General features: G+C 47.7%; 2 protein-coding genes across 3 annotated transcripts in view; one reads left to right on the forward strand and one right to left on the reverse strand.

Moving 5' to 3' along the window:
* Positions 1 to 27,838, reverse strand: part of LOC129711009 (dedicator of cytokinesis protein 7-like) — a 162,511-nt gene that overhangs the window by 98,479 nt on the left and 36,194 nt on the right. The gene's annotated exons all lie outside the window — the stretch shown is intronic.
* Positions 2,397 to 26,760, forward strand: angptl4 (angiopoietin-like 4). The gene is made up of 7 exons (XM_055658352.1): positions 2,397 to 2,938; positions 6,131 to 6,241; positions 8,032 to 8,146; positions 21,510 to 21,623; positions 22,477 to 22,572; positions 23,984 to 24,259; positions 25,181 to 26,760. The coding sequence occupies exons 1-7, from the start codon at positions 2,501 to 2,503 to the stop codon at positions 25,354 to 25,356; spliced, it is 1,326 nt and encodes a 441-aa protein (XP_055514327.1). The 5' UTR covers positions 2,397 to 2,500; the 3' UTR covers positions 25,357 to 26,760.

The following is a 27,838-nucleotide window of genomic DNA, read 5'->3' on the forward strand; positions in this document are numbered from 1 at the left end:
TGACCATTTGGGAAGCATAAACCATGATTTCAAATTATATATCTATAAATGCTAACAGTGACATTTTTTTTTTTGTCTTTTAAATAGCTTTTCTGAAGAAATACCACAGATTAAAATATGAAAAAAGTTGCCATTCGAATTTAATCGACTGAAGCCAACCCTGATCTTTCTTCAAATGAAACTTCCCCTTACTGCCAGCGAATCACGTGCATATTCCCCAATCTTCAACCATCCTCTTACACCCCAAAGTAGACAAAAGTGCTGGAGAATCTCAGCGGGTGCAGCAGCATCTATGGAGCGAAGGAAATAGGCAACGTTTCGGGCCGAAACCCAAAGGAAATAGGCAACGTTTCGGGCCGAAACCCAAAGGAAATAGGTAACGTTTCAGGCCGAAACCCAAAGGAAATACGCAACGTTTCGGGCCGAAGCTCAGCGGGTGCAGCAGCATCTATGGAGCGAAGGAAATAGGTAACGTTTCGGGCCGAAACCCAAAGGAAATAGGTAACGTTTCGGGTCGAAACCCAAAGGGTTTCGGCCCGAAACGTTGCCTATTTCCTTCGCTCCATAGATGCTGCTGCACCCGCTGAGTTTCTCCAGCACTTTTTGTCTACCTTCAATTTTCAGCATCTGCACTTCCTTCTTAAACTCTTAAACTCCGAGTTCCTTGGGAGAGGTAGTGCCAAAAAGAACCCCCTAATTAAAGCAGCCCTTGGTCTCAAAAACCGAAGGAAATCCAACGTCCAAAGCAGAGCAAAACTTCCCAGGCACAGAGTGGGGACGTATTTATCGAAGGGGGGAAATTTAGAAGATTGAGGGGGGATCTTATAGAAACGTACAAAATTCTTAAGGGGTTGGACAGGCTAGATGCAGGAAGATTGTTCCAGATGTTGGGGAAGTCCAGAACAAGGGGTCACAGTTTAAGGATAAAGGGGAAATCTTTTAGGACCGAGATGAGGAAAACATTTTTCACACAGAGACTGGCGAATCTGTGGAATTCTCTCCCGCAGAAGGTAGTTGAGGCCACAGTTCATTGGCTATATTTAAGAGGGAGTTAGATGTGGCCCTTGTGGCTAAAGGGATCAGGGGATATGGAGAGAAGGCAGGTACAGGATACTGAGTTGGATGATCAGCCATGATAATATTGAATGGCGGTGCAGGCTCGAAGGGCCGAATGGCCTACTCCTGTACCTATTTTCTATGTTTCTATGTTTCTATGCCAAGGACTGGGAATACAAAAAACAGAGATGTAATGCTGAGGCAGACACAAAATGCTGAAGTCCAGAAGTCCAAAGTCCAGAACAAGGGGTCACAGTTTAAGGATAAGGGGGAAATCTTTTAGGACCGAGATGAGGAAAACTTTTTTTCACACAGAGAGTGGTGAATCTCTGGAATTCTCTGCCGCAGAAGGTAGTTGAGGCCACAGTTCATTGGCTATATTTAAGAGGGAGTTAGATGCGGCCCTTGTGGCTAAAGGTATGGAGAGAAGGCAGGGATGGGATACTGAGTTGGATGATCAGCCATGAATGGCGGTGCAGGTTGCGAGGAGTCACGGCTTGGAAAATCGAAGGTAGACAAAAATGCTGGAGAAACTCAGCGGGTGCAGCAGCATCTATGGAGCGAAGGAAATAGGCAACGTTTCGGGCCGAAACCCTTTGGGTTTCGATTTCCTTTGGGTTTCGGCCCGAAACGTTGCCTATTTCCTTTGGGTTTCGGCCCGAAACGTTGCCTACTTCCTTCGCTCCATAGATGCTGCTGCACCCGCTGAGTTTCTCCAGCATTTTGTGTCTACCTTCTGAATGTGTAGTCGACATGGGGCACTACTCTGCATATGGCCAACTTCGATTGAAACCAGCGTCTGCACTTCTTCCCTTTGGGAAGGTAGCGCAGTTTGAAAACTAGATTCTTTTTGTACTTTGTAAAAAAAACAAAAAACTCTTCGGCAAAACAGCTGTGACTAGTTTTTCAACGTGTTTTTTTTTCCGCTCTCTGCCCGTGAGGAGGGGGGGGGGGGGGGGGGGGGGGGGGGGGGGGGGGAGTGTTTGGAGACGTTCCCTCGTCGCGTTTGCCACCGTGTATATGCTGGCGAAGAGGCGTGTCCGCTAACGCTGCTATTAAAGGGGGGACAATTGGAGAGAGAGGCAGCGAGCAAACACAGGAGACTTGAGGACTGTGGTGGAAGGATTGGAAAAAAAGGCACAGAGAGAGGAGAAGAGAAGAGACTCAATAAAGAAGAGAGAGAGAGAGAAGGAGAAAGAGAGCGAAGGGGAGAAAGAGAAAGAGAGAGAGGAGAGAGAGAGAGAGAGAGAAAGAGAAGGAGAGAGGGAGCGAGTGGGAGAGAGAGAAAGAGTTGGAATGAGAGAGAGAGAGATAGATAGAGAGAAAGAGAGAGAAAGAGAGAGAGAGAGAGAGAGAGAGAGAGAGAGATAGATAGAGAGAAAGAAAGAGGAGAAAGAGAGATAAATAACAAAAAGAGGCAACTTTATTTTGAAAGCAGGGGAGAATGAAGCTGGCTCTAGGTGGAGCGCTGTGCATAGCTCTCTATGCCGCTAGCTGCTCCCGGGCTATGTGCAATCACCTCGGCGATAGGAAAGGTTCCTCGGCCAAGGAGAGGAGGATGCAGTTCGCGTCCTGGGACGAGGTGAACCTGATCGCCCACGGCCTCCTGCAGCTCGGCCACGGGCTGAAGCAACACGTTGACCGCACCAGGGATCAGCTGCGGGGAGTGACGGAGCAACTGCGGGCTCACAACCTGACGCTGGGCGAGCTGGCCGACACTCGCCTCGTCCAAGCCGGCCCCCTGCGGGACAAGGTGGAGGAGATGGGTCGCGACCGGCTGAGGATGGACCAGGCGTTGCAGAGCCTGCAGGAGAAGGTGGGGAGACTGGCCAGCGGGAGGGGAGCGGAGTCGAGCGGCCTGGACAACGACAACAGTATCAGAGTGAGTTTTTACCCACCGCAGCTTTGTGCATAGAGTCGTCTGAAGCAAGGTCTCGGCTCGAAACATCCACCCATTCCCCTCCCCTCTCTCCAGGCATGGATGGGTGAATGGATGCCAGTCCCGGCTTGAGTTACTCCAACATTCTGGACTCGAGATAGACACAAAAAACTGGAGTAACTCAGCGGGACAGGCATTCACTCACCTATTCTCACAGAGAGCGGTGAGTCTGTGGAATTCTCTGCCTCAGTGCATTTCGTTGTCTCTGTACTGTACACTGACAATGACAATTAAAATTGAATCTGAATCTGAATCAGAGGGGGGTGGAGGCAGGTTCTCTGGATGCTTTCAAGAGAGAGCTGGATAGGGCTCTTAAAGATAGCGGCGTCTGGGGATATGGGGAGAAGGCAGGTTGGGGGGTGATCAGCCGTGATCACGTTGAATGGCGGTGCTGGCTCGAAGGGCCGAATGGCCTCTACTCCTGCACCTCTTGTCTATTGAGAAGGTGACAAAACACAGCAGACAGGTGAAAATGAAATGGGGAGGACTGGTCGGGGAACTGGGAAGGATGTGTGGGGGTGGGGAGCAAGGGCGACTCGAAGTTAGGGGAAGTCAATATTTATACCGATGGAAAGGTACAGTATGACTACCAGGTAGACAAAAGTGCTGGAGAAACTCAGCGGGTGCAGCAGCATCTATGGAGCGAAGGAAATAGGCAACGTTTCGGGCCGAAACCCTTTGGGTTTCGACCCGAAACGTTACCTATTTCCTTTGGGTTTCATAGAAACATAGAAAATAGGTGCAGGAGTAGAGGCCATTCGGCCCTTCGAGCAGGAGAAGGCAGGTTGGGGATGATCAGCCGTGATCACATTGAATGGCGGTGCTGGCTCGAAGGGCCGAATGGCCTACTCCTGCACCTAATGTCTATTCACCTCTGGAGAGAAGGGATAGGTGGCGGTTCGGGTCGAGATATTGCTTCAGACGCACGCTGAACTTTTTCCTCCCCTCGTTTATGATATTGTTTACAGTGTCGCGCGTTTACATATTGTGTTGTGCTGCTGCAGGCAAGAATCTCGCTGGTCTGTGTAGGAAGGAACTGCAGATGGTGGTTTACAAGATGCCTGAGTAACTTAGCGGGACAGGCAGCATCTCTGGAGAGAAGGTTTGGGTCGAATCAGTCTGAAGAAAGGTATCGACCCATTCCTTCTCTCCAGAGATGCTGCCTGTCCCCACTGAGTTACTCCAGCATTTTGTGTCTTATCTTCGGTGTAAACCAGCATCTGCAGTTCCTTTCTGCACATCAAAATGTCTCCGGTTCAAACACGGTAAAAAATCTTTAATAAAGTCGTGATCAGCGATATTTAAGTCGTGATTTTGTGTGGCGGAATAGACTTGATGGGCCGAATGTCCTAATTCCACCTCTAAAACCTGTGTTAATAAAATAACGCGTGGATCAATCGAGTCTCGGGTAAACGCGAGATGAGTGGCATTTGGTGAAATTACAGTGAACGTTACCTTCGGTAGGAGCTGACTCGTTCTAATTCTAACCGCTCAGTGAGAATGTGTGTTTAAAAAAAAAAGTTCACCCGGGGTGATACATCCTGTGTGGCTCAGCTACAGCCAAAGGTGCCCCAACCCCACAACCCCCTCTCCAAAAAAAACATTAAAGCCAGAGGTCGAGGAATAGTCTAGCAGTGAATTGGACATGTTTACCAACTCGGAAACTGGAACAGATAGTGCCGAGGGTGGGAGACGTGAGCTGCGTGTACCAAAAGTCTGTGTACCATTCTAGTGGTCGTGCTGTGTTTAAGAAGGAACTGCAGATGCTGGAAAATCGAAGGCGGACAAAAGTGCTGGAGAAACTCAGCGGGTGCAGAGCGAAGGAAATAGGCAACGTTTCGGGCCGATTGTTCCCAATGTTGGGGAAGTCCAGAACAGGGGGTCACAGTTTAAGGATAAGGGGGAAATCATTTAGGACCGAGATGAGGAAAACATTTTTCTCACAGAGAGTGGTGAATCTCTGGAATTCTCTGCCACAGAAGGTAGTTGAGGCCACACAGTTCATTGACTATATTTAAGAGGGAGTTAGATGTGGCCCTTGTGGCTAAAGGGATCAGGGGGTATGGAGAGAAGGCAGGTACAGGATACCGAGTTGGATGATCAGCACCGCCATTCAATATGATCATGGCTGATCATCCCCAATCAGTACCCCGTTCCTGCCTTCTCCCCATATCCCCTGACTCCGCTATCTTTAAGAGCCATATCTAGCTTTCTCTTGAAAGCATCCAGAGAACCGGCCTCCACCGCCCTCTGAGGCAGAGAATTCCACAGGCTCACAACTCTCTGTGAGAAAAAATGTTCCCTCGTCTCCGTTCTACATGGCTTGCTCCTTATTCTCCTAGCTAACAATAATCTATTCTACATTCAGCTTGATCTTCAAGAGTGTTTTATTGTCGTATGTTCCAGGTGGAACAGTGAAACTCTTGCTTGCAGCAGCAAGCCATCCCCTTTGTCTCGTTTTCACACCTTGCTCTTCCCTGTCTCTGCATCTCACCTCTCCCTTGACTCTCGTTCTGAAGAAGGGTCTCGACCCGAAACGTTACCCATTCCTTCTACCCAGAGATGTTGCCTGTCCCGCTGAGTTACTCCAGCATTTTGTGTCTATCTTCAATTGATGTAACTTTCAACTTTCCTCATGTAAATTCCCCCAATTAGCGAATTAACAAACGAGCAGATAATCTGTTTAAAGATCCAAATATCTCTGTCAGTGTTTGTTTGTTTGTTCTTTGGACTTTAGAGATGCAGTGTGAAAACAGTCCCTCCGGCCCACCGAGTCCACACCGACCAGCGATCCCCGCACACTAACACTATCCTACACACACTAGGGGCAATTTACAATTTCACCAAAGCCAAATTAACCTAGAAAGCCTTTTTGAGTGTAGGAGAAAACCGGAGCACCCGGAGAAAACCCACGCAGTCGCAGGGGAAACGTACAAACTCCGTACAGACAGCACCCGTAGTCAGGATCGAACCCGGGTCTCTGGCGCTGTGAGGCTGCAACTCTACCGCTGTGTTTAAACTGCATACTTTAGTAAAGTGTTTATTTACTTTGTAAATGTATATAAAAGTACTTGTGCACTTTGTAAAAAGTTTATTTGTCCAATCATTTGAGGTTTTTTTTTTTTTTTTTTGCAGTCGATTATGGAAAATCAAAGTAAAAACATCGATGAACTGCTGACGAGAATCAAAGACCAACAGTGGCAGCTGGACAAACAGAACATCCAGATCAAGGTTCTGCAAAGCAAGGTGGGTGTGGGTGTGTGTGTGTGTGGGTGTGGGTGTGTGTGGGTGTATGTACACACACACATACGAGGAGGGTGCTGATGTCCTAGGCCTGGTCAAGCTGACCATCCATCCGCGAGTCGCAGCGGAACTGGGCCCCGCCTGAGCCGGCTGCCTGCCCCTTGTCCAGGGTTACGTCCGGGCCCGGGTGGCACTAGAAAAGGATAACTCGCGGTCCACGGTTGCCCTGGGGGATGTCTGGGATCGCTGGGGGGGTCGAATGATCCTCAATAAGGATGGGGAAATAGTGACTTAATATTTAAGTATATTGGTTTATTTTGTAGTATGGTGGCGGGTTTGTTGGTATGTTTGTGTGTTTTTGTACATAGTTGATCACAATTATTTTTGGTTTAAAAAAAAAAAAAGAGGGTCCTGTTGACACAAGTGGCAATGTGATCATAAATTCATAAGTTGTACGAGCAGAATTAGGCCATTCGGCCCATCAAGCCTATTCCCCATTCAATCATCTTTCCCTCTCAACGCCATTCCCCTGCCTTCTCCCCATAACCCCTGACGCCCGTACTAATCAAGAATCTGTCGATCACCACCTTCAAAATATCCACTGACTTGGCCTCCACAGCCATCTGCGGCAATGAATTCCACAGATTCACCACCCTCTGACTAAAGAAATTCCCCCTTATCTCCTTCCTAAAGGCATGTCATTTTTTTCGGAGGATATGACCTCCGGTCCGAGACTCGTCCACTGGTGGAAACGTTCCCTCCACATCCACTCTATCCACGTTTTTCACTATTTGATCAGCACTAATTATACACAGGAATTTAACAGTTAAATGTTGTGTGTATGGAAGAAAATATCATCACTGTACAGGAAATGTAGGACATGCTGTTAATATGGACCCAGCCTGAGATAACTGATGGGACGGAACTATAGATGCTGGTTTACACCAAACTAGACACAAAAAGCTGGAGTAACTCAGCAGGTCAGGCAGCGCTTCTGGAGAAAAGGAATTGTCGGTGTTTCGGATTGAGACCCTTCGAGACCAAAGGAATGGTGGGCCTTGTCCCGAAACATCACCTATTCCTTTTCTCCAGAGGAGCTGCTTGCCCCGTTGAGGGACTCTGGGAGCACCTTTGGGGTCTACCTATGTGGTAACTGGTCTTTGGTCGGAGAAGCAGGGAAGCCTACTGAATCTGGAACGGTGGTGAAGAGGTCTGTAATCGCCCAGATTCCAGCTTGGTTTTTTTTCCCAGGGGTTGGAGTCGTTGGGTGTGGAGAGGATTGGAATTTGTTCTAGTCCAGACTTGGTGTTGGATCATTGTGCCAGGATTCACTGTGTGTGTGTGTGTGTGTGTGTGTGTTGCCACAGGACAGTGTCGTGGCAAAATACTAACGTGTGGAGGAGAAGAGAGATGCAATGCGTCGTACCAACACAACACAACACAACAAACGCTGACCAAGACTGTAGATACATAATATTCTAAATAAGGGGTCGGCCATTTAGAACGGAGATGAGGATAAAACATTTTCACCCAGAGAGTTGTGAATCTGTGGAATTCTCTGCCTCGGAGTGCGGTGGAGGCCAATTCTCTGGATGCTTTCAAGAGAGAGTTAGATAGATCTCTTAAAGATAGTGGAGTTGAGGGGATATGGGGAGAAGGCAGGGACGGGGTACTGATTGTGGATGATCAGCCATGATCACATTGAATGGCGGTGCTGGCTCGAAGTGCTGAAAGGCCTACTCCTGCATCTATTTTCTATGTTCTATGATGCTATTTTTTTTTTTTTTTTACAGCTTCAAGAAAGCAGATTACACCTCAAGGACAGTCCAAGTTGGAAATTGATCCTCAAGCGAAGGATGGACATATTTCCTCACCCTCGCCCCAGTGATGAACCAACACTAGCCGACAGTAAGTACTGTACATCTGAATGATTAGGAAATAATGTTGCAAGATTTGCTGATCGAGCCTACACTTCATGTGGGAATTCTGAAAAGACCACTCCTCTCATTGCACCCATACACCACAACATGGGCACAAAATGCTGGAGTAACTCAGTGGGACAGGCAGCATCTCTGGATAGAAGGAATGAGAGATGCTGCCTGGCCCGCTGAGTTACTCCAGCGTTTTGTGGCTTATCTTCAGTGTAATCTGCAGCTCATTCCTACCACAAATTAGGCCCTTTGGCCCGCAGCTTATTTTGACCACCCAGCTGCCATTTCCAGTAATCACACCTTCTATTTCTCTCATGGCCTCTATTACCACCAGATTCCACCACTCACAACACACCCTTCATTGACTCACTAACCTGCACATCTGTTGAGTGTGGTCTCACTTGGAGGAAGCTCGCATGGTGACTACGAGCATGCTGACTCCAGCACGCATGCAACATCAGAGGAATGGGTTGAACCCAGATCATTGGAATCAACACCATTACTCTCTCTGTTGCTGATCCCCCCATCGAGGCAGTAAAAGCTTCAGGTACATGTAAAACCCGTCATTCACTGCGATCATGGCTGATCATCCATAATCAGTACCCCGTTCCTGCCTTCTCCCCATATCCCTTCACTCCGCTATCTTTAAGAGCTCTATCTAACTCTCTTGAAAGCATCCAGAGAATTGGCCTCCACTGCTTTCTGAGGCAGAGAATTCCACAGATTCACAACTCAGTGTGAAAATTTTTTTTCTCCCATCTCCGTTCTAAATGGCTTGCCCCTTATTCTTAAACTCCAGCATTTTGTGTCTATCTCTGCAATATAGGCAGACACTGGCATGTGCATTGGGCGCACACACACACACGCGCGCACGCACACTAACACAGACACACACACACACTAACACACACACACACACACACACACACGGACACACTAACACACAGAGACACACACACACACACACACACACACACACACACACACACACACACACACACACACACACACACACACACACACACACTAACACACAGAGACACACTAACACACACACACACACACACACACATACTAACACAGAGAGACACACTAACACACACACACACACACACACTAACACACACTAACACACACTAACACACACTAACACACACTGACACACACAGACACACACATACACAGATTAAACAGACATGCAATACCGCCCATTCAATACCAATAGACCCATTGCTTCTCTCCAGAGATGCTGCCTGTCCTGCTGAGTTACTCCAGCATTTTGTGTCCAATACAAATGGTAGTGTACATGGAGCCATGTCATTCCTGGCCTGCTCCAGCTGTGTACTGGGGACTCTGAATCACTTAACCTGGGATTGCAAGTTGACGGATGCCTGTTGAGCGGAGGTTAAATTGGTACGGAGATCCAGCTGGACTGTGAACGTTGTGTGCAGCACGGCTACACAAGGAATGTCTTCCCGGCCGGCTGCCAAGTAGGGGAAAGGGCACTTGATGAGTAATGAGCAGGGAGCGTTGCGGGCCAATTCCTCTGAGATTCTGCCTGTAGAAAACACTGTACATTCTGTGATTGTTTGTTCTAACAATTTGTTGGCAAAACAGGCCAGTCGGTACGCAGGCACGATAAAGGGAACCTGTCTGCCATAGTTCGTAGCTGTCGGTGTGGGGGGGGGGAAAGGAATTGAATGTGGCTTTCTCCTGTACTCGTATCCTGAGAGCTGATCTTCATGGTGCACGACGCCTTCAATATTGCAGTTGAGTCATGAAGGATCTATCGTATACATTTCAAGACCCTCCTCTATGTCTACAATGCCCTCAATGGGCTTGCCCCCTCCTACATTAAAAGTCTTCTCGCCGACCACACCACCTCCAGGTCCCTCAGATCGGCCGACTTGGGGCTGCTGAACATCCCGCGGTCTAGGCATAAGCTCAGGGGCGACCGGCCGCGCCTTTGCGGTTGCAGCTCCTAGACTGTGGAACAGCATCATCACCCCCCCTCCCATCAGAACAGCCCCCTCCATCGACTCCTTTAAGTCAACACTAAAAACTCATCTCTACTCCCAAGCCTTTCCTGACGTCCACTGAGCGAGGGCTACATGTATATATGTATGTAGTTTGTTTGTTTATACTATTCTTATAACAAACGTAAAGCACTTTGGCCAACGAGAGTTGTTTTTTAAATGAGCTATATAAATAAATGTGACTTGACTTGACTATCTTGCTGGGAACTAGTAGCTTCAGAGTGGATACATAATAGAAAATGGATGGTGTGGCTTCTCTTTTCCAATTATTCTTTGTGAATTAATCTGGTATAAGGTATTAATACAGGACTGACTATTAAAGGCAATCGAGATCAAAAGCATCCGAAAATAAAAGCTGCGAGAGGAACCAATTGTTCGTTTCCCTCTTCCCTGAATCTGAAGAAGGGTCTCGACCCAAAACATCACCCATTCCCACTCTCTAGAGATGCTGCCCCACCCGCTAAGTTCACAAGTTCTGGGAGCCGAGTTAAGCCACTTGGCCCATCAAGTCTACTCTGCCATTCAATCATGGCTGATCTATCAACTCCATTCTCCTGCCTTCTCCCCATCACCCCTGACACCCTTATCAATCAAGTATCTGCTTAAAAATATCCATTGAAGTCCACAGATTCACCACCCAGTTACTCCAGCATTTTGTGTCCATCTTCAGTGAAAACCATCACCTGCAGTTCCTCGTTGTGTAAGATAGAAAATGCTGTCCCTGCTGAGTTACTCCAGCTTTTTTGGGGTCTATCTCACCCTGCAGTTCCTTCTTGCACAAGGCTGCTTAATGTTTAATATAAACATAAGGGGCAGAATGGAATATAAACGATAATGCTGCTCCTTTCTTTAAATTGAGTTTAAAATGTCTATCTGTAGAGTGACATTACACAATCTGCTTTGTGTAATGACTGATTCTGTGTCCGATCCCAGAACTGGGCACTCCTTGTGTTGGGGGGTCTGATCAATACAAGGGACTGTCCCTCTAAATGGCACAGTGCTTGCACAGGGCTAGGCTGAAAACCAGGAGGAGGAGGAGGAGGAGGATTTTCCCAGACAATGGGCTGTTTAGGAATTTCTGACAAATGAAATCCGGCAGTTCTGGTCACCAGCCAACTGGGTGAAAGTTGAAGTTGACTGCATATTAAAAGTCTTTTATCTGCAAAATAGGAGATGGCCTTTTTTTTTTTTTTTTTTTTTTTTCCAAACGGTTCTTCGTATTCTGTTGTTTTTAAAATAAAACTGAGACTAGTAACGTGGCACGGGGCCAAGTGAGTGAAAGTTGAAGAGCTTTCTTCAAAATAACTTCCCGCTTCCGTGCTGGACTTTTCTGTGGGTTGTTATTTTCTTTCTGGGCGAGAGCTACCGTTCGTTCAACAGATTTTTTTTTTCTTCTCTCCCTTACAAAACACACTGACCTTTCCCCCACTTTCTTAAACCAGCCAGCGACAGGAATGGGCCAAATGCCTAAGGTAAAGACACAAGCTATCAGTCTTCAACAGAGTCTTTTTTTTTTTTTTTTTTTTTTTAAGTACAGCTTCACTTGTGATCTGGAAAGTTTTTTTTATATAATTTAGTAATATTGAAACACAAGATTGAGATATCGTTGGTTTACGGAAATGGTGGGAGTGCAGACTTGAGGCAACGATAAAATCAGCCTTCACAGCATTGCCGCAGTGGTAACCTGCGGTTCATTATTCGGCATCTTGCAAACAATAGACAATAGGTGCAGGAGTAGGCCATTCGGCCCTTCAAGCCAGCACCGCCATGGCTGATCATCCCCAATCAGTTCCCCGTTCCTGCCTTCTCCCCATATCCCCTGACTCCACTACCTTTAAGAGCCCTAGCTAGCTCTCTCTTGAAAGCATCCAGAGAACCGGCCTCCACCGCCCTCTGAGGCAGAGAATTCCACAGACTCACCACTACACACAGTGTGGAAACAACAGGCCCTTCGGCCCAACTTGCCTACACCTGCCAACATGTCTCAGCTACGCTAGTCCCGCCTGCCAGCGTTTGGTCCATATCCTTCCAAACCTGTCCTATCCATGTACTGTTTAACTGTTTCTTAAATGTTGGGATAGTCCCAGCCTCAACTACCTCCTTTGGCAGCTGGTTCCATGCACCCTCTATATTAAGTTTATGTAACTTTCAACTTTCCCAATGCAAATTCCTTGCCTGTTGCCACAACACGATCCAACAAAGGGCAGAGGGTGGAATTCTTTGCCACTGAAGGCTGTGGAGGCCAAGTCTGGATATTTTTAAGGCAGAGATAGATAGATTCTTGATTAGTCCCGGTGTCGGGGGTTATGGGGAGAAGGCAGGAGTATGGAGTTAGGCGGGAGAGATAGATCAACCGTGATTGAATGGAGTAGACTTGATGGGCCGAATGGCCTAATTTTGCTCCTATCACTTAAGATCTTATGAAAAGATGCCAACACCACCCAGACAGTAGCCATGGCGAGGACTGAACTTGTATTTCTGGGACTATGAGGTAGCAACACCCAACTACTGTGTCACAGTAAACTGAACTAACAACAGCACTCATAGCCACAACACCAGTCTGCATTTATCTAGCACCTTTACATGGACCAATATCCCACAGTTCTTCAGGGTAGAATAAAATGGATATCAACGAGCAGCTAGAAAAGATGGTCACGACTTTGTCCTTTGGCAGGGCTTGCAATGATGGGAAGGTGCATGGACAGGAGTTTGTGTAGAATAGTTTGGGGCATGGAACGGGTTTGGGGGGTTGTTTTGATATGTTGTTGGGTGTTGTTGTGGTTCTGCTGCTTGGTGGGTTGTTGGGCGTGGTAGGTTTTTTATGGGTTTAGGTGTGATGCGGGGTGAGGGGGTGTTGTGCTGGTTGGTTGTTTGGGTGGTTTTGGGTTTTTTTGGGCCGGTGGATTGTGTGTTGGTGGTTGTCGTGTTGGATAGCGAATCGCGAGTTTAAATCCTATGTTTTATGGGACTACACCCCTACGAAACGTGTCTCTGGCTTCTCTCCAGGGGGGTCAGCAGGACACTCGCTCTTGAGAGGGGTTTTGGTTGTTTTGGAAGGGTTTGTTGTGGGGGGGCGCGTTGGTTGGGGTTAGACGTTGGGGGGTGTGGGGGCGTACGGGGGGGTGGCGTGGTGAATTGTGTATTTTGGCGTGCCTTGTTCGGGGTTGGTGCATGGTGTGGAGTGTTGTGTGTTCTTCTATTCTGGTCTTATAGGTGGGGTGGCGCTCTTCTTATGCTTTGTTTGGAATGTGTCTTGTTAAATTAAGTGTTAGTATGTTGTGGGATTGTTGGTTCTGTGTGTTGTAATGTTGGATGGTGGTGTGGGTGTTTTTTGTTTTTTTTTGTTTTTTTTTGTATTTGGCTTTGGTTTTTGTTTGGGGTGTGGTTGCGCAGGGATGGGGTAATGTTTGTGGGTTGTGTGGGCTTGGATTGGTTGTTGTCTTGTCGCGTGGTTGGGGGGGGGGTGGGCTCCTTTGTCTGGTGGTGGGGGGGTGGTGTTTGTTGATTAGTTTTTGGGTTTATGGTGTTTTTATTGATTTCTGGTTCATTTTGTTTTACTCTTTTTGTAAGTGTTTTGGTGTGGTGGTGGGTCTTGGGTTTGTGGGCGTTGTGTTTTTTTCTGGTATTGTGGGATTGCTGGCTGTGCTTTTTGGGTTGGTTAGATCATTATCCTACGTGGTGTTAGGTTTTCGGTTTTTAGACAAAGGGGGGCGGGGGGACTGAAGAGAGGGAAGAGTAAGAGCGTGAGCTAGAGGATATAGGAATGATGCAGGGGGGGGAGGGGGGGAGGGACAGCGGAGGAGGAGGGGGTGGAAGGGAGAAAGAAGGAAGGGAGCGGGGGGCTCAGTAAGGGTGTCGAGGGGGGGCAATGAAGGTAGGGGAGAGGAGGAGGGGTAGGGGGGGGGGGGGGGGGGGGGAGGGGAAGAAGAAATGGAAATGAGGGGGAGAAGAGAGATGGCAAAAGAGAGCAGGGGACGAGTGGGAAACGGAAAGGTGAGAAAAAAGAAGAAGGAGAGCGGAGGAAAGGGGGGGAAGAGGAGGGGGAAGGGGTGGGGGAAGGGAGAAACGCGGAAAAGGGGGGGGTAGTTAGACAAAAACACAAAGGAAAAGAAGAAGGGAAGAAAAGGGGATCGGAGAGGTAGGGGGGGCGGGGAGACCAGCGCAGAGGACCCAGGAGCAGCCGGGGGGGAAAAGGAAAAACAAAGGGGGAATAAGAAGGCGAGGGAGACGGAGAAAGTAAATCAAAAGACCCAAGGCACAACGCAAAACACAAAAAACAAAAAAAGAAAAAAAAAAAAAAAAAAAGCAAGGCATGCCGCAGGGAAATGTCACAACCAACGCACGACCCCAGGAAGAATTGTGAGTAAGAATGCGGATACCCAGCAAACCCACCGGCCCGATCTGGTAAGCCCCCACATCTGCACTTCTTTTGAGAGTGATTTTGTTGTTGGGGTTGGGGGACCCTTCGTCAATTAAGTAATAATGGTATGGTGTAATAAAATATTACAAATATTAATACCTTTGCGGAAGACGGACCAGACACATTGTAGCAACTGAATATTAGTTGTCAGGAACATATAAATGAGCAGAGAAAAAGGCAAGCCTGGGGATCGAGTGGCGGGGGGGGGGGGCCGGTGATGCCTGGCCCGCCCGCCGGGGCCAGTGCAAATATGTGAAGGGCTAATCGCCAAGCCCCCGGGGTACGCGTACTGACCAACTCGGGAGCCCCGGTCGCCACCTCCTCCGGGCTGCCTTCCCGCCCTCCATAACACCCTAAGGCGTAGGACGAACCCCCCTGATCCCGTATAGCAGCAAGAAAACACCCAAGGCCGAAGCACTCTAAAAACTACATAAACATAGGGGCCGCAAAATCCCCCTCATTAATATAGCCAATGAAACAAGGGACCCAAAAGAGAATCAACTACTTCGAATGTGGCAGAGAATTCCACGATGTCGCCAACTGACTCTGGGAAAAAAAAAAAAAAAAAATGTGTTGTTTCCGTCATCATCGCGAAAGTCCATAAAAAAAGATAGTCACTTATTCACATCAAAGGCCCCCTAATATACCGTAAACGGCTACCACCTTGGGCCCTGCCCCAACTCGGAACAATCTTCCTATCTTACCTCTCGCTCACCTAAAACACCACTGGCCAACCCCGCTTACATTTATATCGTATTAAAGGATTTTGATCTATCCGTGGAACATGAAAACGATAAAAACCTATCAACACAACGGGAGGAAGCGCCCTCGGCTCAGGAAGGCGGCTGAATCGAGTTAAAGCAAAGGCAAGGAAAGAAAAGAGCATCCCGCCACCCCAAGCAGCAGATCCTGAGGCGTCCGAAAATACTGACTGTGAGAAAACAAAAAAGAAAAGAAAGGAACGAGATAAACAACGTAAAGAGTACACATACTCTAATCACCCCCAGAGCCAGAGAATAGGTCTGGGATATCATTACAGTAGGTATCCATAATTTACAGATCCAGTATCCTTCTTTCTTTGTTGAAAAAAAATCTTCATATAAAGGCGCCGGACTAGAAGGGGGACAGGATAAAGGGGAGGGGGACATGAAAAATAGAAACAGTACAGCACAAGAGCAAACGGGAACAACCGGCCATCAGGAAAAAAAAAGGGGGGGGAAAGACAACAAAAAACGGAGGGGGGAGGAAAGGGAAAAAGGGGGGAGCAAAGCAGAACAGCACGGACACGGAACGCGAGGCTGGGAGAATAGGCAAACACAGAGAGAAGACCCGCTCAACGACCTCCGGGCCTTAAGGGCAAAAAGTGGAAAAGAAAGCACAGGGGAAAAAGGAGCGACCAACAAACCAAAAGTGGAGAGTGAGCGGCGAAGTGAGAGTTTTTTAGGGACACTGGGTTCATGGAAAGGTAAGTTCCGCTGAATAAAATAATAGAGGGTAAAGAGATATATCGAAGGTATAAGGGGAGCGAACAAATAGGAGAGGCACAAAAGAGATCATGAAGGACAACGAGCTACTCCGCTCGTAAAATTAAAAAGGGAAGAATGAGAGACGGACGAAAACGTAGATTATTAGGAGAAAGAGGGGAGATCACAGCCAAAAACGTCGGCAGATGTGAATAAAACAGAAAAGGGAAATCCATGGAAAGCGATCGCCCACGTGATAAGTTAAGAATTGCGGCTAGCCGCCAGGGCTGTAAGCTGCGAATAAGATAGAACAAGAAGAGGCGAAGCGACTGGCGCGGCACAAAGCCAAAAACAAAAAAGGAAAAAAAAGGGAAACGTCTTCGTAGAAAACTAGGAAGGAGAGGAGCAAGGTCAAGCCCCAATAAGAAATAAGAACGAGCCAAAAAGAGAAACAGAAAAGGCAGAACGCGAGCGGCCACGGAGCACTACTACCAAGCTGCTAGTTAACGACTCGAAACGGTAAGGGCGCCCGGAGGACACGGGAGCAGCACTAAAAGCAAAAGTCAGCAATGGGAAGCAGCCTCTACGTAGCAGAATTGAAAACGGGCTATCGCGTGGTTCAATACCCTACGGGCGCTCCCACTGGAGGCGCAAACCGCCGGACGAGCGGGCGATCGTGAGAAAACAAAGCGACTGGGGGGCTCAAAAAACCGCACGGGAAAGATTTCCCATCCATATAAGACTATCCCCTTTATTATTTAAAAGGTTCTCCAAAACACGACCCCCTGCCGGTCTTCCACCACCTGTCACGCCCTCCAATTCAACCCTTGCGACGGATGTGCAAGCCTCATTACCGACAAATAGAAGAAAAGAGAGAGAGGGAGAACTAGGAGAGGGAAGGGAGGAAAAGAAAGGGAAAGAGGAGTGGAGGGAGGCCGGATGAGGATAGAAGAAGAAAAGGGGAGAGGACCAAGGCTGGGAAGGAAGGTAGAGAAATGGAGTGGAGAAACATGAGAAGGAAAGAGAGAGAGGGAGTAGGGAAGGAAAGAAGAAAGAGGATTCTGGGGAGGAAAAAAGAACGGGGGAAATAAGAGGGAGGAGGAGTAGTGAAAGGAGAAAAAAAGAAGAGGGAAGGGGAGATGAGGGAGAGGGGGGGGAAAAAAAGAGGGAGGACTAAAAAGAAATAAGGAGAGTGGAAGGAGAGGAAAGGAAGGAGAGGGGAGGAGGAAAGGAGAGCGAGCGAAAGGCGAGACGAGAGGAAAGAGGAGAAAGAGGGGAGAGACAGAAGAGAGGAGAGAAAGAGACCATCAAAAACAAAGAGGAAAGGGTGGCCACAACAGAAAAAAAACAAAAGCTGAGGAGGAGAGATTGGAGGACGGGAAGGCAAGTAGGGAGTTGCTGCAGGGGAGTAGCGGCGAGGGGAAGAGAGCTCAAAAGAGGGGAATGGCATGGGATGTCACTAATGAGTTTAAATGGAGGAAACCACACAGAGAACTGAAACTGTGTGTGCTAATTGCCGTAAGGGACCCATGTAAGTGATCTAGTTCTGAGTGTTCAGAATGAAAGCCATCTGGAATCGCCTGGATGCGGCTGTTACAAGCAGGTGAGCAGAAAGGTATCCCAGGACAACTAGGTAACTAAATTTCCTGTATTTACTTTAGCCTCTTAAGAAAGCCCCGAAGGAGCCCATTCTAATCCTTTCATCAACCGTACAACACTGAGCTGCCTTTAGTTGCTGTTTTAGAGCTTTCATATGAGAGGCGAAAAAAAAACTCCACGCCAGTGCAAGCCCCGTGCATTGCAACGCCCTTACTGAAAATCGCTCAGATTCGACTAGTGTAACATCTCCACACTCCGTTTAACCCTTGGAGTGGAAAATATACAGTGGCGACCCATCCACTGAACAAAGCAGCTAATAAATCCAGACCAAATCCAGTACACTTTATCTAGAATCCAAGTTAAAAAAAAAGAAGTATTTTAGTGTTATTGAACTGATTTGTTTTCATCCCCCCAGCTTAAGCCATGATGTGTAGGAAGCAAGGCAGCCCTGGGGGGGGGGGGCGGGGGGGGGGGGGGGGGGTCTGCCTCAGGAGGCCGGTTCTCTGGATGCTTTCAAGAGAGAGCTGAGATAGGGCTTTTTAAAGATAGCGGAGTCAGGGGATATGGGGAGAAGGCAGGACCGGGGTATTGATTGGGGATGATCAGCCATGATCACATTAAATGGCGGTGCTGGCTCGAAGGGCCGAATGGCCTACTCCTGCAACTATTGTCTATTGTCTAAAATCGCCTTGTTCATTAATTTTTCATTCCCATACTCACATTAGCACGAGAGAAATTTAAAAACACCATAGCTAGGCGGCACAGGCAATGTCCTTGGCTAAAGTAAAAAATAAACTCACGAGGCATCCACTGCATGAAGCAGCTACTACATTCAGACCCCAAGGGTCACTTGGAAATAGAATCCAGGGGATTTTAAAGTTATTGAACTGATTGCTTTCACATTATTAGCTTATTTTGGTAAATTTATTTAGAGGCGTGTAAATTAATACAGGGCTCAAAGTAGGGTGAAGTGGACAAAGTGGGAGTACAGTGCATGTTCGTACAGACACAGACACACACACACACACACAGACACACACACACAGACACACACACACACAGACACACACAGACACACACAGACACACACAGACACACACACACACACACACACACACACACACACACACACTGGCAATTGGGGAGAAGAGTATTCTAAAGCAGAGCGGGGAGATATTATCCCCATCACCACCGAGAGAGACGGGTTCGACCCACCCCCACATTGTGCAACGATCAAACCTCCTGATATTTGCCCGAGAGGGGTAAAGAACCTTTTTTAAATTGCAGCACAAGAGCTGAACCTTTGAAGTGAGCTGTGATCTGGTGAGTTGGCACCGCGGAACTGCCAACGTACAAAGTTCAAGCAAATAATACACGCTGCTTGTTGCACAAAATGCCTCTCTGTTCAAGGTCGAGCCATTCTTTTTGAAGAGGAGAGTAAAACTCAGAAGTATTTACCGAATAACGAAACATTGTTCCCGGCCCTGCTTTAAAGCTTGGCGTGAATTTACCTTCAGCAAGCCAACATTCTGTGAATATGTTAGTTTTGCACCTTCTAGCAATATCAATTGTACGGCAGCAGTAACTCGAGGATTGTTCTTCTTAAGAAGGGTCCTGACACTGAACGTTACCCGCCCTTTTTCTCCAGAGATGCTGCCCGACCCGCACTCCAGCACTTTGTGTCGATCTTTGGTATAAACCAGCATCTGCAGTTCCTGGTTTCCCTGGCTAATATCTTCCATGTAGAAAATGGCCCAAATTTGTACCGCAGAAGGGACAAGAGTGTTTTTTTGTCATATGTCCCGAAACGGAATCATGCAATTCTTACTTGTGGCACCACAACAGATATGGAAACATGATACTATGTAAAACACATTGTAAACAACAACAAGAATATTTTTAAAAGAACATGTGTGTTCCCACCACCCCCCACCCCTCTCCCCACCTGTATGGGTTTTCTCCAAGATCTTCGGTTTCCTCCCACACTTTAAGACATGCGTGTTTGTAGGTTAGTTGGCTTGGTGTAAGTGTAAATTGTCAATAGACAATAGGTGCAGGAGGAGGCCATTCGGCCCTTCAAGCCAGCACCGCCATTCATCGTCCCCTATCAATAACCCGTGCCTGCCTTCTCCCCCACATCCCTTGATTCCACTAGCCCCTAGAGCTCTATCTAACTCTCTTAAATCCATCCAGTGACTTGGCCTCCACTGCCCCCTGCGGCAGGGAACTCCACCAATTCACAACCCTCTGGGTGAAAGATCGTGAAGATTTCTCACACAGATCCAGAACGAGACCTCCCATGAACCCGCTGAGATGGCGGGATAACTATACAACGCAAGGTTAGATAATGCCGTCGTAACATGTCATTTGAGGTTGGAAAAGGGAGAGGGGTTCAAGATAAATCTTCCCAAATTTCTGAGGACATTAAACCTGGACATCTGAAAGACGTTGCCCTGGCAGGGGTGTCTAGAACAAGCAGTCACACACTCTCATCATAGGGCTTGGGGCTGAGGTGCGCAGAGGATGGTGGCCTTGTGGCATTCATTTCAATTGAGGACAGTGGAGGCCAAATTTGCTGAATATGTGTAAGGAGGAGATAGATACATTTTTCAGATACAAATGGCAAGAAGGAGTCTCGGATGAAAGCAGGAATGTGGTATCAAGATAAGTGATTGGCCATGATCATATTTGAGTGGTGGAGCACACTCACAAGGAATTGGTGCAGCATAAGGCCATTCGGCCCATCAAGTCTGCTCCACCATGGCTGATCTAACCCCATTCTCCTGCCTTCTCCCCATAACCCTCCCCATTGTCCCTAGTGGGAAGGTTAGAACTAATGTACTGGTCGACACAGACTTGGTTGGCCAAAAGGCCTGGTTCCACACTGTATCTCCAAACTAACCTACATTTGGAAATATGTTTGCACATAGTGTAGAGGATGTAAGTTGAAGGCCGGGTCTGTATTGATTTGAACACAACATCTACCCCATTCTTAAAGAATGCTATAGTGTTGAAAGCAATGGCACTGCACTATTTTGCTTGGGCAGCTTACAACCCACCTTTGTCAACGTCAAATAACTCTTGCTTTCCCTCTCTCTGCCCATCCTAGTTCTGACTGTCTCTCCTCCTGATTCAAGTTTACATTGTCACTTCCCCCTCCACTAACAATGATCTTTTCTACATTGTCCTTCAACTTCGTCCCCTTTAATCTGTCCTTTTCACACCTTACCCTTCCATATCTCTCGTTTCCATCTCCCCCGACTCTCAGTCTTAAGAAGGGTCTCGACCCGAAATGTCATCCATTCCTTCTCTCCAGAGATGCTGCCTGCCGCTCTGAGTTACTCCAGCATTTTGTGTCTATCTTCGGTGTAAACCAGCATCTGCAGTTCCTTCCTACACATTTGGAACAATGTAAGGGCGATTCACAGTATACACTACCAACACTAATTATGCCGCTGTCGTGATGCTGCCTGTAGGAGTTTAATAAACACAAATTGGCTGCCACATTACCAATGTGACTGTCTATAAAATATTTTGGGTCTTCCTAGAGTCACTCCAAAGATGTACCACTTTGTAAGTCAATGGGCTTTGGCATAAAATGTAAAATTGGCCCGAATGTGTGTAGGATAGTATTAAGTGTGTGGGGGTCGCTGGTCAGTGGGCCGAATGGCCTGTTTCCGCACTGTATCTCTAAACTAAGGTAAACTAGAGGCAATATAAGCTCCGTTAAAGGAAAGAGTTACATTTCCTTAATGTACAAACTTCACGAAACGTAAAGAAATGCCCAAAGTCTAATTGATAGATTCCCTCTTTGTTTTGCAGAACTTCCCTTTGACTGTCACCAACTATTCCTTGAAGGACAGCAGACCACTAGAGTGTACAGAGTCCAGCCTGTAGGCTCGCAGTCCTTTGAAGTATTCTGTCGAATGACCGATGGTAAGAATTTGGATGCTAGTGGAAGCAGAGTCTGGGATCTGGATGAGGTTAAGAACAGCTCTCACTGAGGAGCAGAGACACTTGTGTAAACTGGGTTGGGTCTTTTTTGTTCACAAGTCGTAGGAGCAGAATTAGGCCATTCGGCCCATCGAGTCTACTCTACCATTCAATAATGGCGGATCTATCTTTCCCTCTCAACCCCATTCTCCTGCCTTCTCCCCGTAAATCCTGACACCCATGCTAATCAAGAACCTGTTAATCTCCCCTTTAATAATATCCATTGCCTTGGCCTCCACAGACGTCTGTGGCAATGAATCCCACAGATTTCCCAGTGCTGTCAAAATAGACATCTTCATTCGAGTGTGACATAGAAACATAGAAAATAGGTGCAGGAGTAGGCCATTCGGCCCTTCGAGCCTGCACCGCCATTCAATATGATCATGGCTGATCATCCAACTCGGTATCCTGTACCTGCCTTCTCTCCATACCCCCTGATCCCTTTATCCACAAGGGCCACATCTAACTCCCTCTTAAATATAGCCAATGAACTGTGGCCTCAACTACCTTCTGTGTGCAGAGAATTCCACAGATTCACCACTCTCTGTGTGAAAAATGATTTTCTCATCTCGGTCCTGAAAGATTTCCCCTTTATCCTTAAACTGTGACCCCTTGTTCTGGACTTCGCCAACATCGGGAACAATCTTCCTGCATCTAGCCTATCCAACCCCTTAAGGTTGGGGTTGGAATGGCCACGGTTTGCTGCATTTTAGTTTGAACTAAAGGAGAAGTTTCCTCCAGTAGACGTGAATCTCTCATGTCAGGGAATGTTCAATGGTTTGTTGTGTTTCCACAGAAGGCGGCTGGACTGTGATTCAGAGACGGATGGATGGGTCCGTAGACTTTGACCGCCTTTGGCAGGCGTACAAGGATGGATTTGGCAACCTCACTGGTAAATAGAATTTAGTGCTGTTCCTTTAGCCCCGTCGTGTTGTATTGTTGGTATCTTGGGGTCTGGAGGATATATTTCACCTCTGTCCATCGAATATGAGTAGACACAAAACGCTGGAGTAACATCTCTGGAGAGAAGGAATGGGTGACGTTTCGGGGTGGAGACCCTTCTTCAGACTGACCTGTCTGAAGAAGGGTCTCGACCCGAAACATCACCGCCTGTCCCGCTGAGTTACTCCAGCATTTTGTGTCTATCTTTGAATTGGTTTAGGGTTAGCTAATCCTTAGTTTAGTGTCAGTATGAAATGTTTACGTCAGGAAAGGCCAAGGTGCCGTGATCCAAGCATCACATCACTAACCAGTTGTTTTTCTGCGTTAAGGTTGGTGATTGTGTCAGCAGGAGGGCACCCATTGTAAAGGAATTCATTGTTTACGGGGCAGTAACCCCAAGTAACAAATACCTGACCTCATGGGGTTTTATCACAATTAAAACAGGATGACGTTTCTCTGCTGCATTATTCCAGCAAAGATGGGTGCTGTCACTCTGGGATATTGTCTTAATTAAAAAAGGAGGTCTTTTTATCTTAATCAAATAAGGAAATGTGTAGGCGGGAACTGCAGATTTGAACCAAAGAGAGAGACAAAATACTGGAGTAACTCAGAGGGACGGGCAGATTGAACAAGTGCCTCAACCCGAAACATCACCCATTCCATCTCCTCCAGAGATGCTGCCTGACCCGCTGAGTTACTCCAGCATTTTGTGTCCACCTTTTGTGTAGAGAGTTGGGGTGCGCTGCTCCCTCCTGGTGAGGTATGGTAGTGCACTAGTTGTACAAGAAGGAACTGCAGATGCTGGATAAGGGGTTGGCCATTTAGAACGGAGACGAGGAAACACTTTTTTTTTTTACAGAGAGTTGCGAGTCTGTGGAATTCTCTGCCGCAGAGGGCGGTGGAGGCCGGTTCTCTGGATACTTTCAAGAGAGAGCTAGATAGGGCTCTTAAAAATAGCGGAGATATGGGGAGAAGGCAGGAACGGGGTACTGATTGGGGATGATCAGCCATGATCACATTGAATGATGTGGTGCTGGCTCGAAGGGCCGAATGGCCTACTCCTGCACCTGTTGTCTATTGTGGGACAGGCAGCATCTCTGGAGAGGAGGAATGGGTGACGTTTCGGGTCGAGAGCCTTCTTCAGTCCCGAAACATCTCCCATTCCTTCTATCCAGAGACCATTCTGACCCGCTGGATTGCTCCAGTTTTTTTTGTGTGTCCATCTTCGGTGTAAACCAGCATCAGATTCAGATTCAGATTCAGATTCAATTTTAATTGTCATTGTCAGTGTACAGTACAGAGACAACGATATGCATTCACTGCCTCCCTGCACCTGTTCATGTTTGGGTTTTTTTTCGCAGGTGAGTTCTGGCTGGGTCTGGAGAAGCTGTACACCATCGTACGCCAGGGCAGCTATCTGCTGCGTATCGAGCTGGAGGACTGGGAAAACCACACAGAGTACACAGAGTACCCCTTCAGCCTGGGCAGCGAGGCCACCGACTACACCATCACCCTCAAGAACCCCGTCTCTGGGAACCTGAAGAACGCCATCAGTGAATCGAGCGGACTGCGTTTCTCCACTCGAGACCAGGACCATGATCTACAGTTCAACATGAACTGTGCCAAACACCTGACAGGTCAGTGCCAAGTCTGGCGAGCGGGCGGGCGGGTAGGCAGGGGGGCACCTCAGCTGCGGGGGCATCTGATACAATAGAATAGCACTGCTGGTGGGAGAGTCTCGAACCAGCTCAGAATTAAAGGACGTTCCTTTAGGAAGGAATTTCTTTAGTCAGAGGGTGGTGAATCTGTGGAATTCTTTGCCGCAGAAGGCTGTGGCGGCCAAGTCAATGGATATTTTTAAGGCAGAGTTAGATAGATTCTTGATCAGTATGGGTTGGGTGTCGGAGGTTATAGAAACATAGAAACATAGAAATTAGGTGCAGGAGTAGGCCATTCGGCCCTTCGAGCCTGCACCGCCATTCAATATGATCATGGCTGATCATCCAACTCAGTATCCCGTACCTGCCTTCTCTCCATACCCCCTGATCCCCTTAGCCACAAGGGCCACATCTAACTCCCTCTTAAATATAGGCCTCAACTACCCTCTGTGGCCCTTATCAACTTATGGGGAGAAGGCAGGAGAATGGGGTTCGGAGGGAGAGATAGATCAGCCGTGATTGAATGGCGGAGTAGACTTGATGGGCCAAATGGCCTAATTCTACTCCTATCTACTCCTATCATGACCAATGCACGAAGAGGAATCTCAGGCGGCCAAATTCCTATCCCACCGGCCGTCTTCCCATCAACGGTCATCTTCTAACAAAGTCCACCTTCCCATGAAAGACGAGAGAACTATGGAGGGAGGAGAATGCTGGAAACTCTCCCGGATGTTTAGTTTAGAGATACAGCGTGGAAACAGCCCCTTTGGCCCACTGAATGGGGCAGGGTGGCCCTGTTCTCACAGACTAGAGGGTGGGTATTCAATGGGATGACCCATCACGGTTGAGTGCTTACTTTCCCCCCAATTAACCTCCAACCCACCTCTGTGCCTGTTTCAGGGGGATGGTGGTTCACCACCTGCGGGCAAGCCAACCTGAACGGCAAATATTTTGCCAGTAAGCCCCAGCAGCGTCGCGAGAGGAAACGGGGCATCTTCTGGAAGTCCTGGAGGGGAAGAACCTACCCCCTGAAGACCACCACCATGATGATTCGTCCAGTGGAACTTGAGGCTTAACATCACAATCTTAAACGCTGGCAGAGACTGTGTCTACGTGTGTGTGTGTGTGTGTGAGTGCGCGTGTGTGTACATGTGAGTGTGTCTGGGTGTGTGTGAGAGAGACAGACAGAGAGAGATTTAAAAACAGCAAGTTTGGCTGTTTCCATTTGAGATGAGAGTACAATGCAAAGAGGATGCACTGATCTGACTCTCTGAACGTGTATTGTCTTATGTTTTAAGCAACAAACCAATGCATCAAAGTCTCCCCAGGATTAAACGTCCGAGCTACCTAAGCATTCCCAAAGTATACATGCTACTCCAAGCAGCCGATAGGTTTTCCTGCAAGTGTCTTAGTTCAAGACGAGCCCAACATAGTCGCAACGCCACTTCAGTTAACACCCACTAGACTTGTCCCACCTTGCCCTCAGCTCAGAGTTCATCTATCTCCCCCGCCACCAGACCGACCGACCAGGCAAATCCCAGGTGTGATGGTCACCCTGACCGCAGCCCAGCAAACCAAACCCGCCTACGCCCGCTGATCCCTTGCCCATGGAGATGCGAAACCGCCCGACGTCGATGATCCTTCATCAATCCACATTTAGCAGCAGTGCGCTCCACGGGATGATCCATGCAGGGCGGGCCAACACACACTGGCGGCACGCCTCGCGTTAGTGGGTCCGATCACCCGAACAGGAACACATGTTCTATTAATGAAAGGGGCACTGGAATATAGAAATTGAACACAAGTGCAACCTGTCCCATTTACGCAAGTTTTTTCGATGACTTGCCGGCACCCGTCAATAGTCGCAACAGGCGTCCGAAAATTTTCAACACGTTGAAAGTCCAGCGGCGACCAGAACAAGGTACGTCTCGTTGGGCGACTACTCACGACCATACGGGCATCACCCCGCAACATGTCGACACGTGACGCCTGTATGGCCGTGACTGGCTGCCGCTGAATTTTCAACACGTTGAGAATTTTCGGCAACCTATGACGGGTGCCGGCAGTCATGGGACAGGCCCAACACCCTGGCAAAAGCCCATTGAAAACGGCACGGTTCCAGTGTCTCCAATAACATTGCCCCAACGCCCTATTTATACCAGTTTAACTGTTACACTTTAACTCAATTCCTACCCGCAGGGATGTTTCCAAGTCATATTGACTTTATCACCATAGCTAAGGATAGCTGTGCAGAATTGTGAGTGTTAATTAATTGTTTCTTTTGCTTTATATATTTAAGCATTTAATATTCCAATACGCCATTTTGTAATTTATGAAGCGCTCAGCTGTGCCCAGAATGGAGTAAGAGTCCGTTTGTATTGTCTGCTGTATATAACCTTAAAAAGCTGTTATTTTAATATCAAATGATTCTCAAACTCGGATTTTTGTCTAAAAAAAAAAAATCTTTGGTTTAAACATTTTCCCTGGTGTATTTGTTAATCCTTGCGGTCAGAGATAACTTAGAGTCTGAGCAAAGACTGGCTGTTGATTTTGGCATCAGACGGACACAGATAGCTGAATAAAAGACTAAACAAGGTCAACTAAACAGCGTGGAAACAGGGCCCCCTTTTAACAATGAACAGAAGCCAATTAACTGACAAACCTGTGTCTGAAGAAGGGTTTCGGCCCGAAACGTTGCCTATTTCCTTCGCTCCATAGATGCTGCTGCACCCGCTGAGAGTTTCTCCAGCTTTTTTGTGTAACCTAACTGACAAACCTGTTCGCCTTGGGATTAGACAATAGGCAATAGGTGCCGGAGGAGGCCATTCAGCCCTTCGAGCCATTCATGGCTGATCATCCCCAATCAGTACCCCGTTCCTGCCTTCTCCCCATATCCCCTGACTCCACTATCTTCAAGAGCCCTCTCAAGCTCTCTCTTGAAAGTATCCAGAGAACCGGCCTCCACCGCCCACTGTGGCAGAGAATTCCACAGACTCACCACTCTCTGTGTGACAAAGTGTTTCCTCGTCTCCATTCTAAATGGCTTGCCCCTTATTCTTAAACTGTGGGAGGAATCCGGAGAAGAGCCACACGGTCACGGGGAGCACGTGCAAACTCCGCACAGACAGCGGTCCGTGGTAAGGATCAAACCTGGGTCTCTGGTGCTACGAGGCAGCAACTCTCCTGCTGCGCCACCGTGCCAGCCTGCAAACCCTTATTGGCATCCAAGTCACTCTGGTGAATACAATCATATGACAACCTGAATGCAGTCTAGTGACACCCAGTCAGCCTGTGTAGCTTCACCTCACAAATACTTCAGGCTAGTTTTGTTTATTGTCACGTGTACCGAGGCAGAATGAATAGCTTTTGTTGCGTGCTAACCAGTCAGCAGAAAGACAAGACATGCTGTAAATTCCTGCAAGAGTCTAAATTAAGAAAGTTGTGAAACAGCCTATGCAAGCAATAACCTGATGTAAACACACAGAACCATTCCTTATCGACAACATGCTTCACCACCATCCCTGTGTTTGCTGGCTGTGCAGTTGCAGTAGACAATAG

The sequence above is a fragment of the Leucoraja erinacea genome, chromosome 29 (assembly GCF_028641065.1).
Source record: "Leucoraja erinacea ecotype New England chromosome 29, Leri_hhj_1, whole genome shotgun sequence".
In the NCBI taxonomy this organism is placed as follows: domain Eukaryota; kingdom Metazoa; phylum Chordata; class Chondrichthyes; order Rajiformes; family Rajidae; genus Leucoraja; species Leucoraja erinaceus.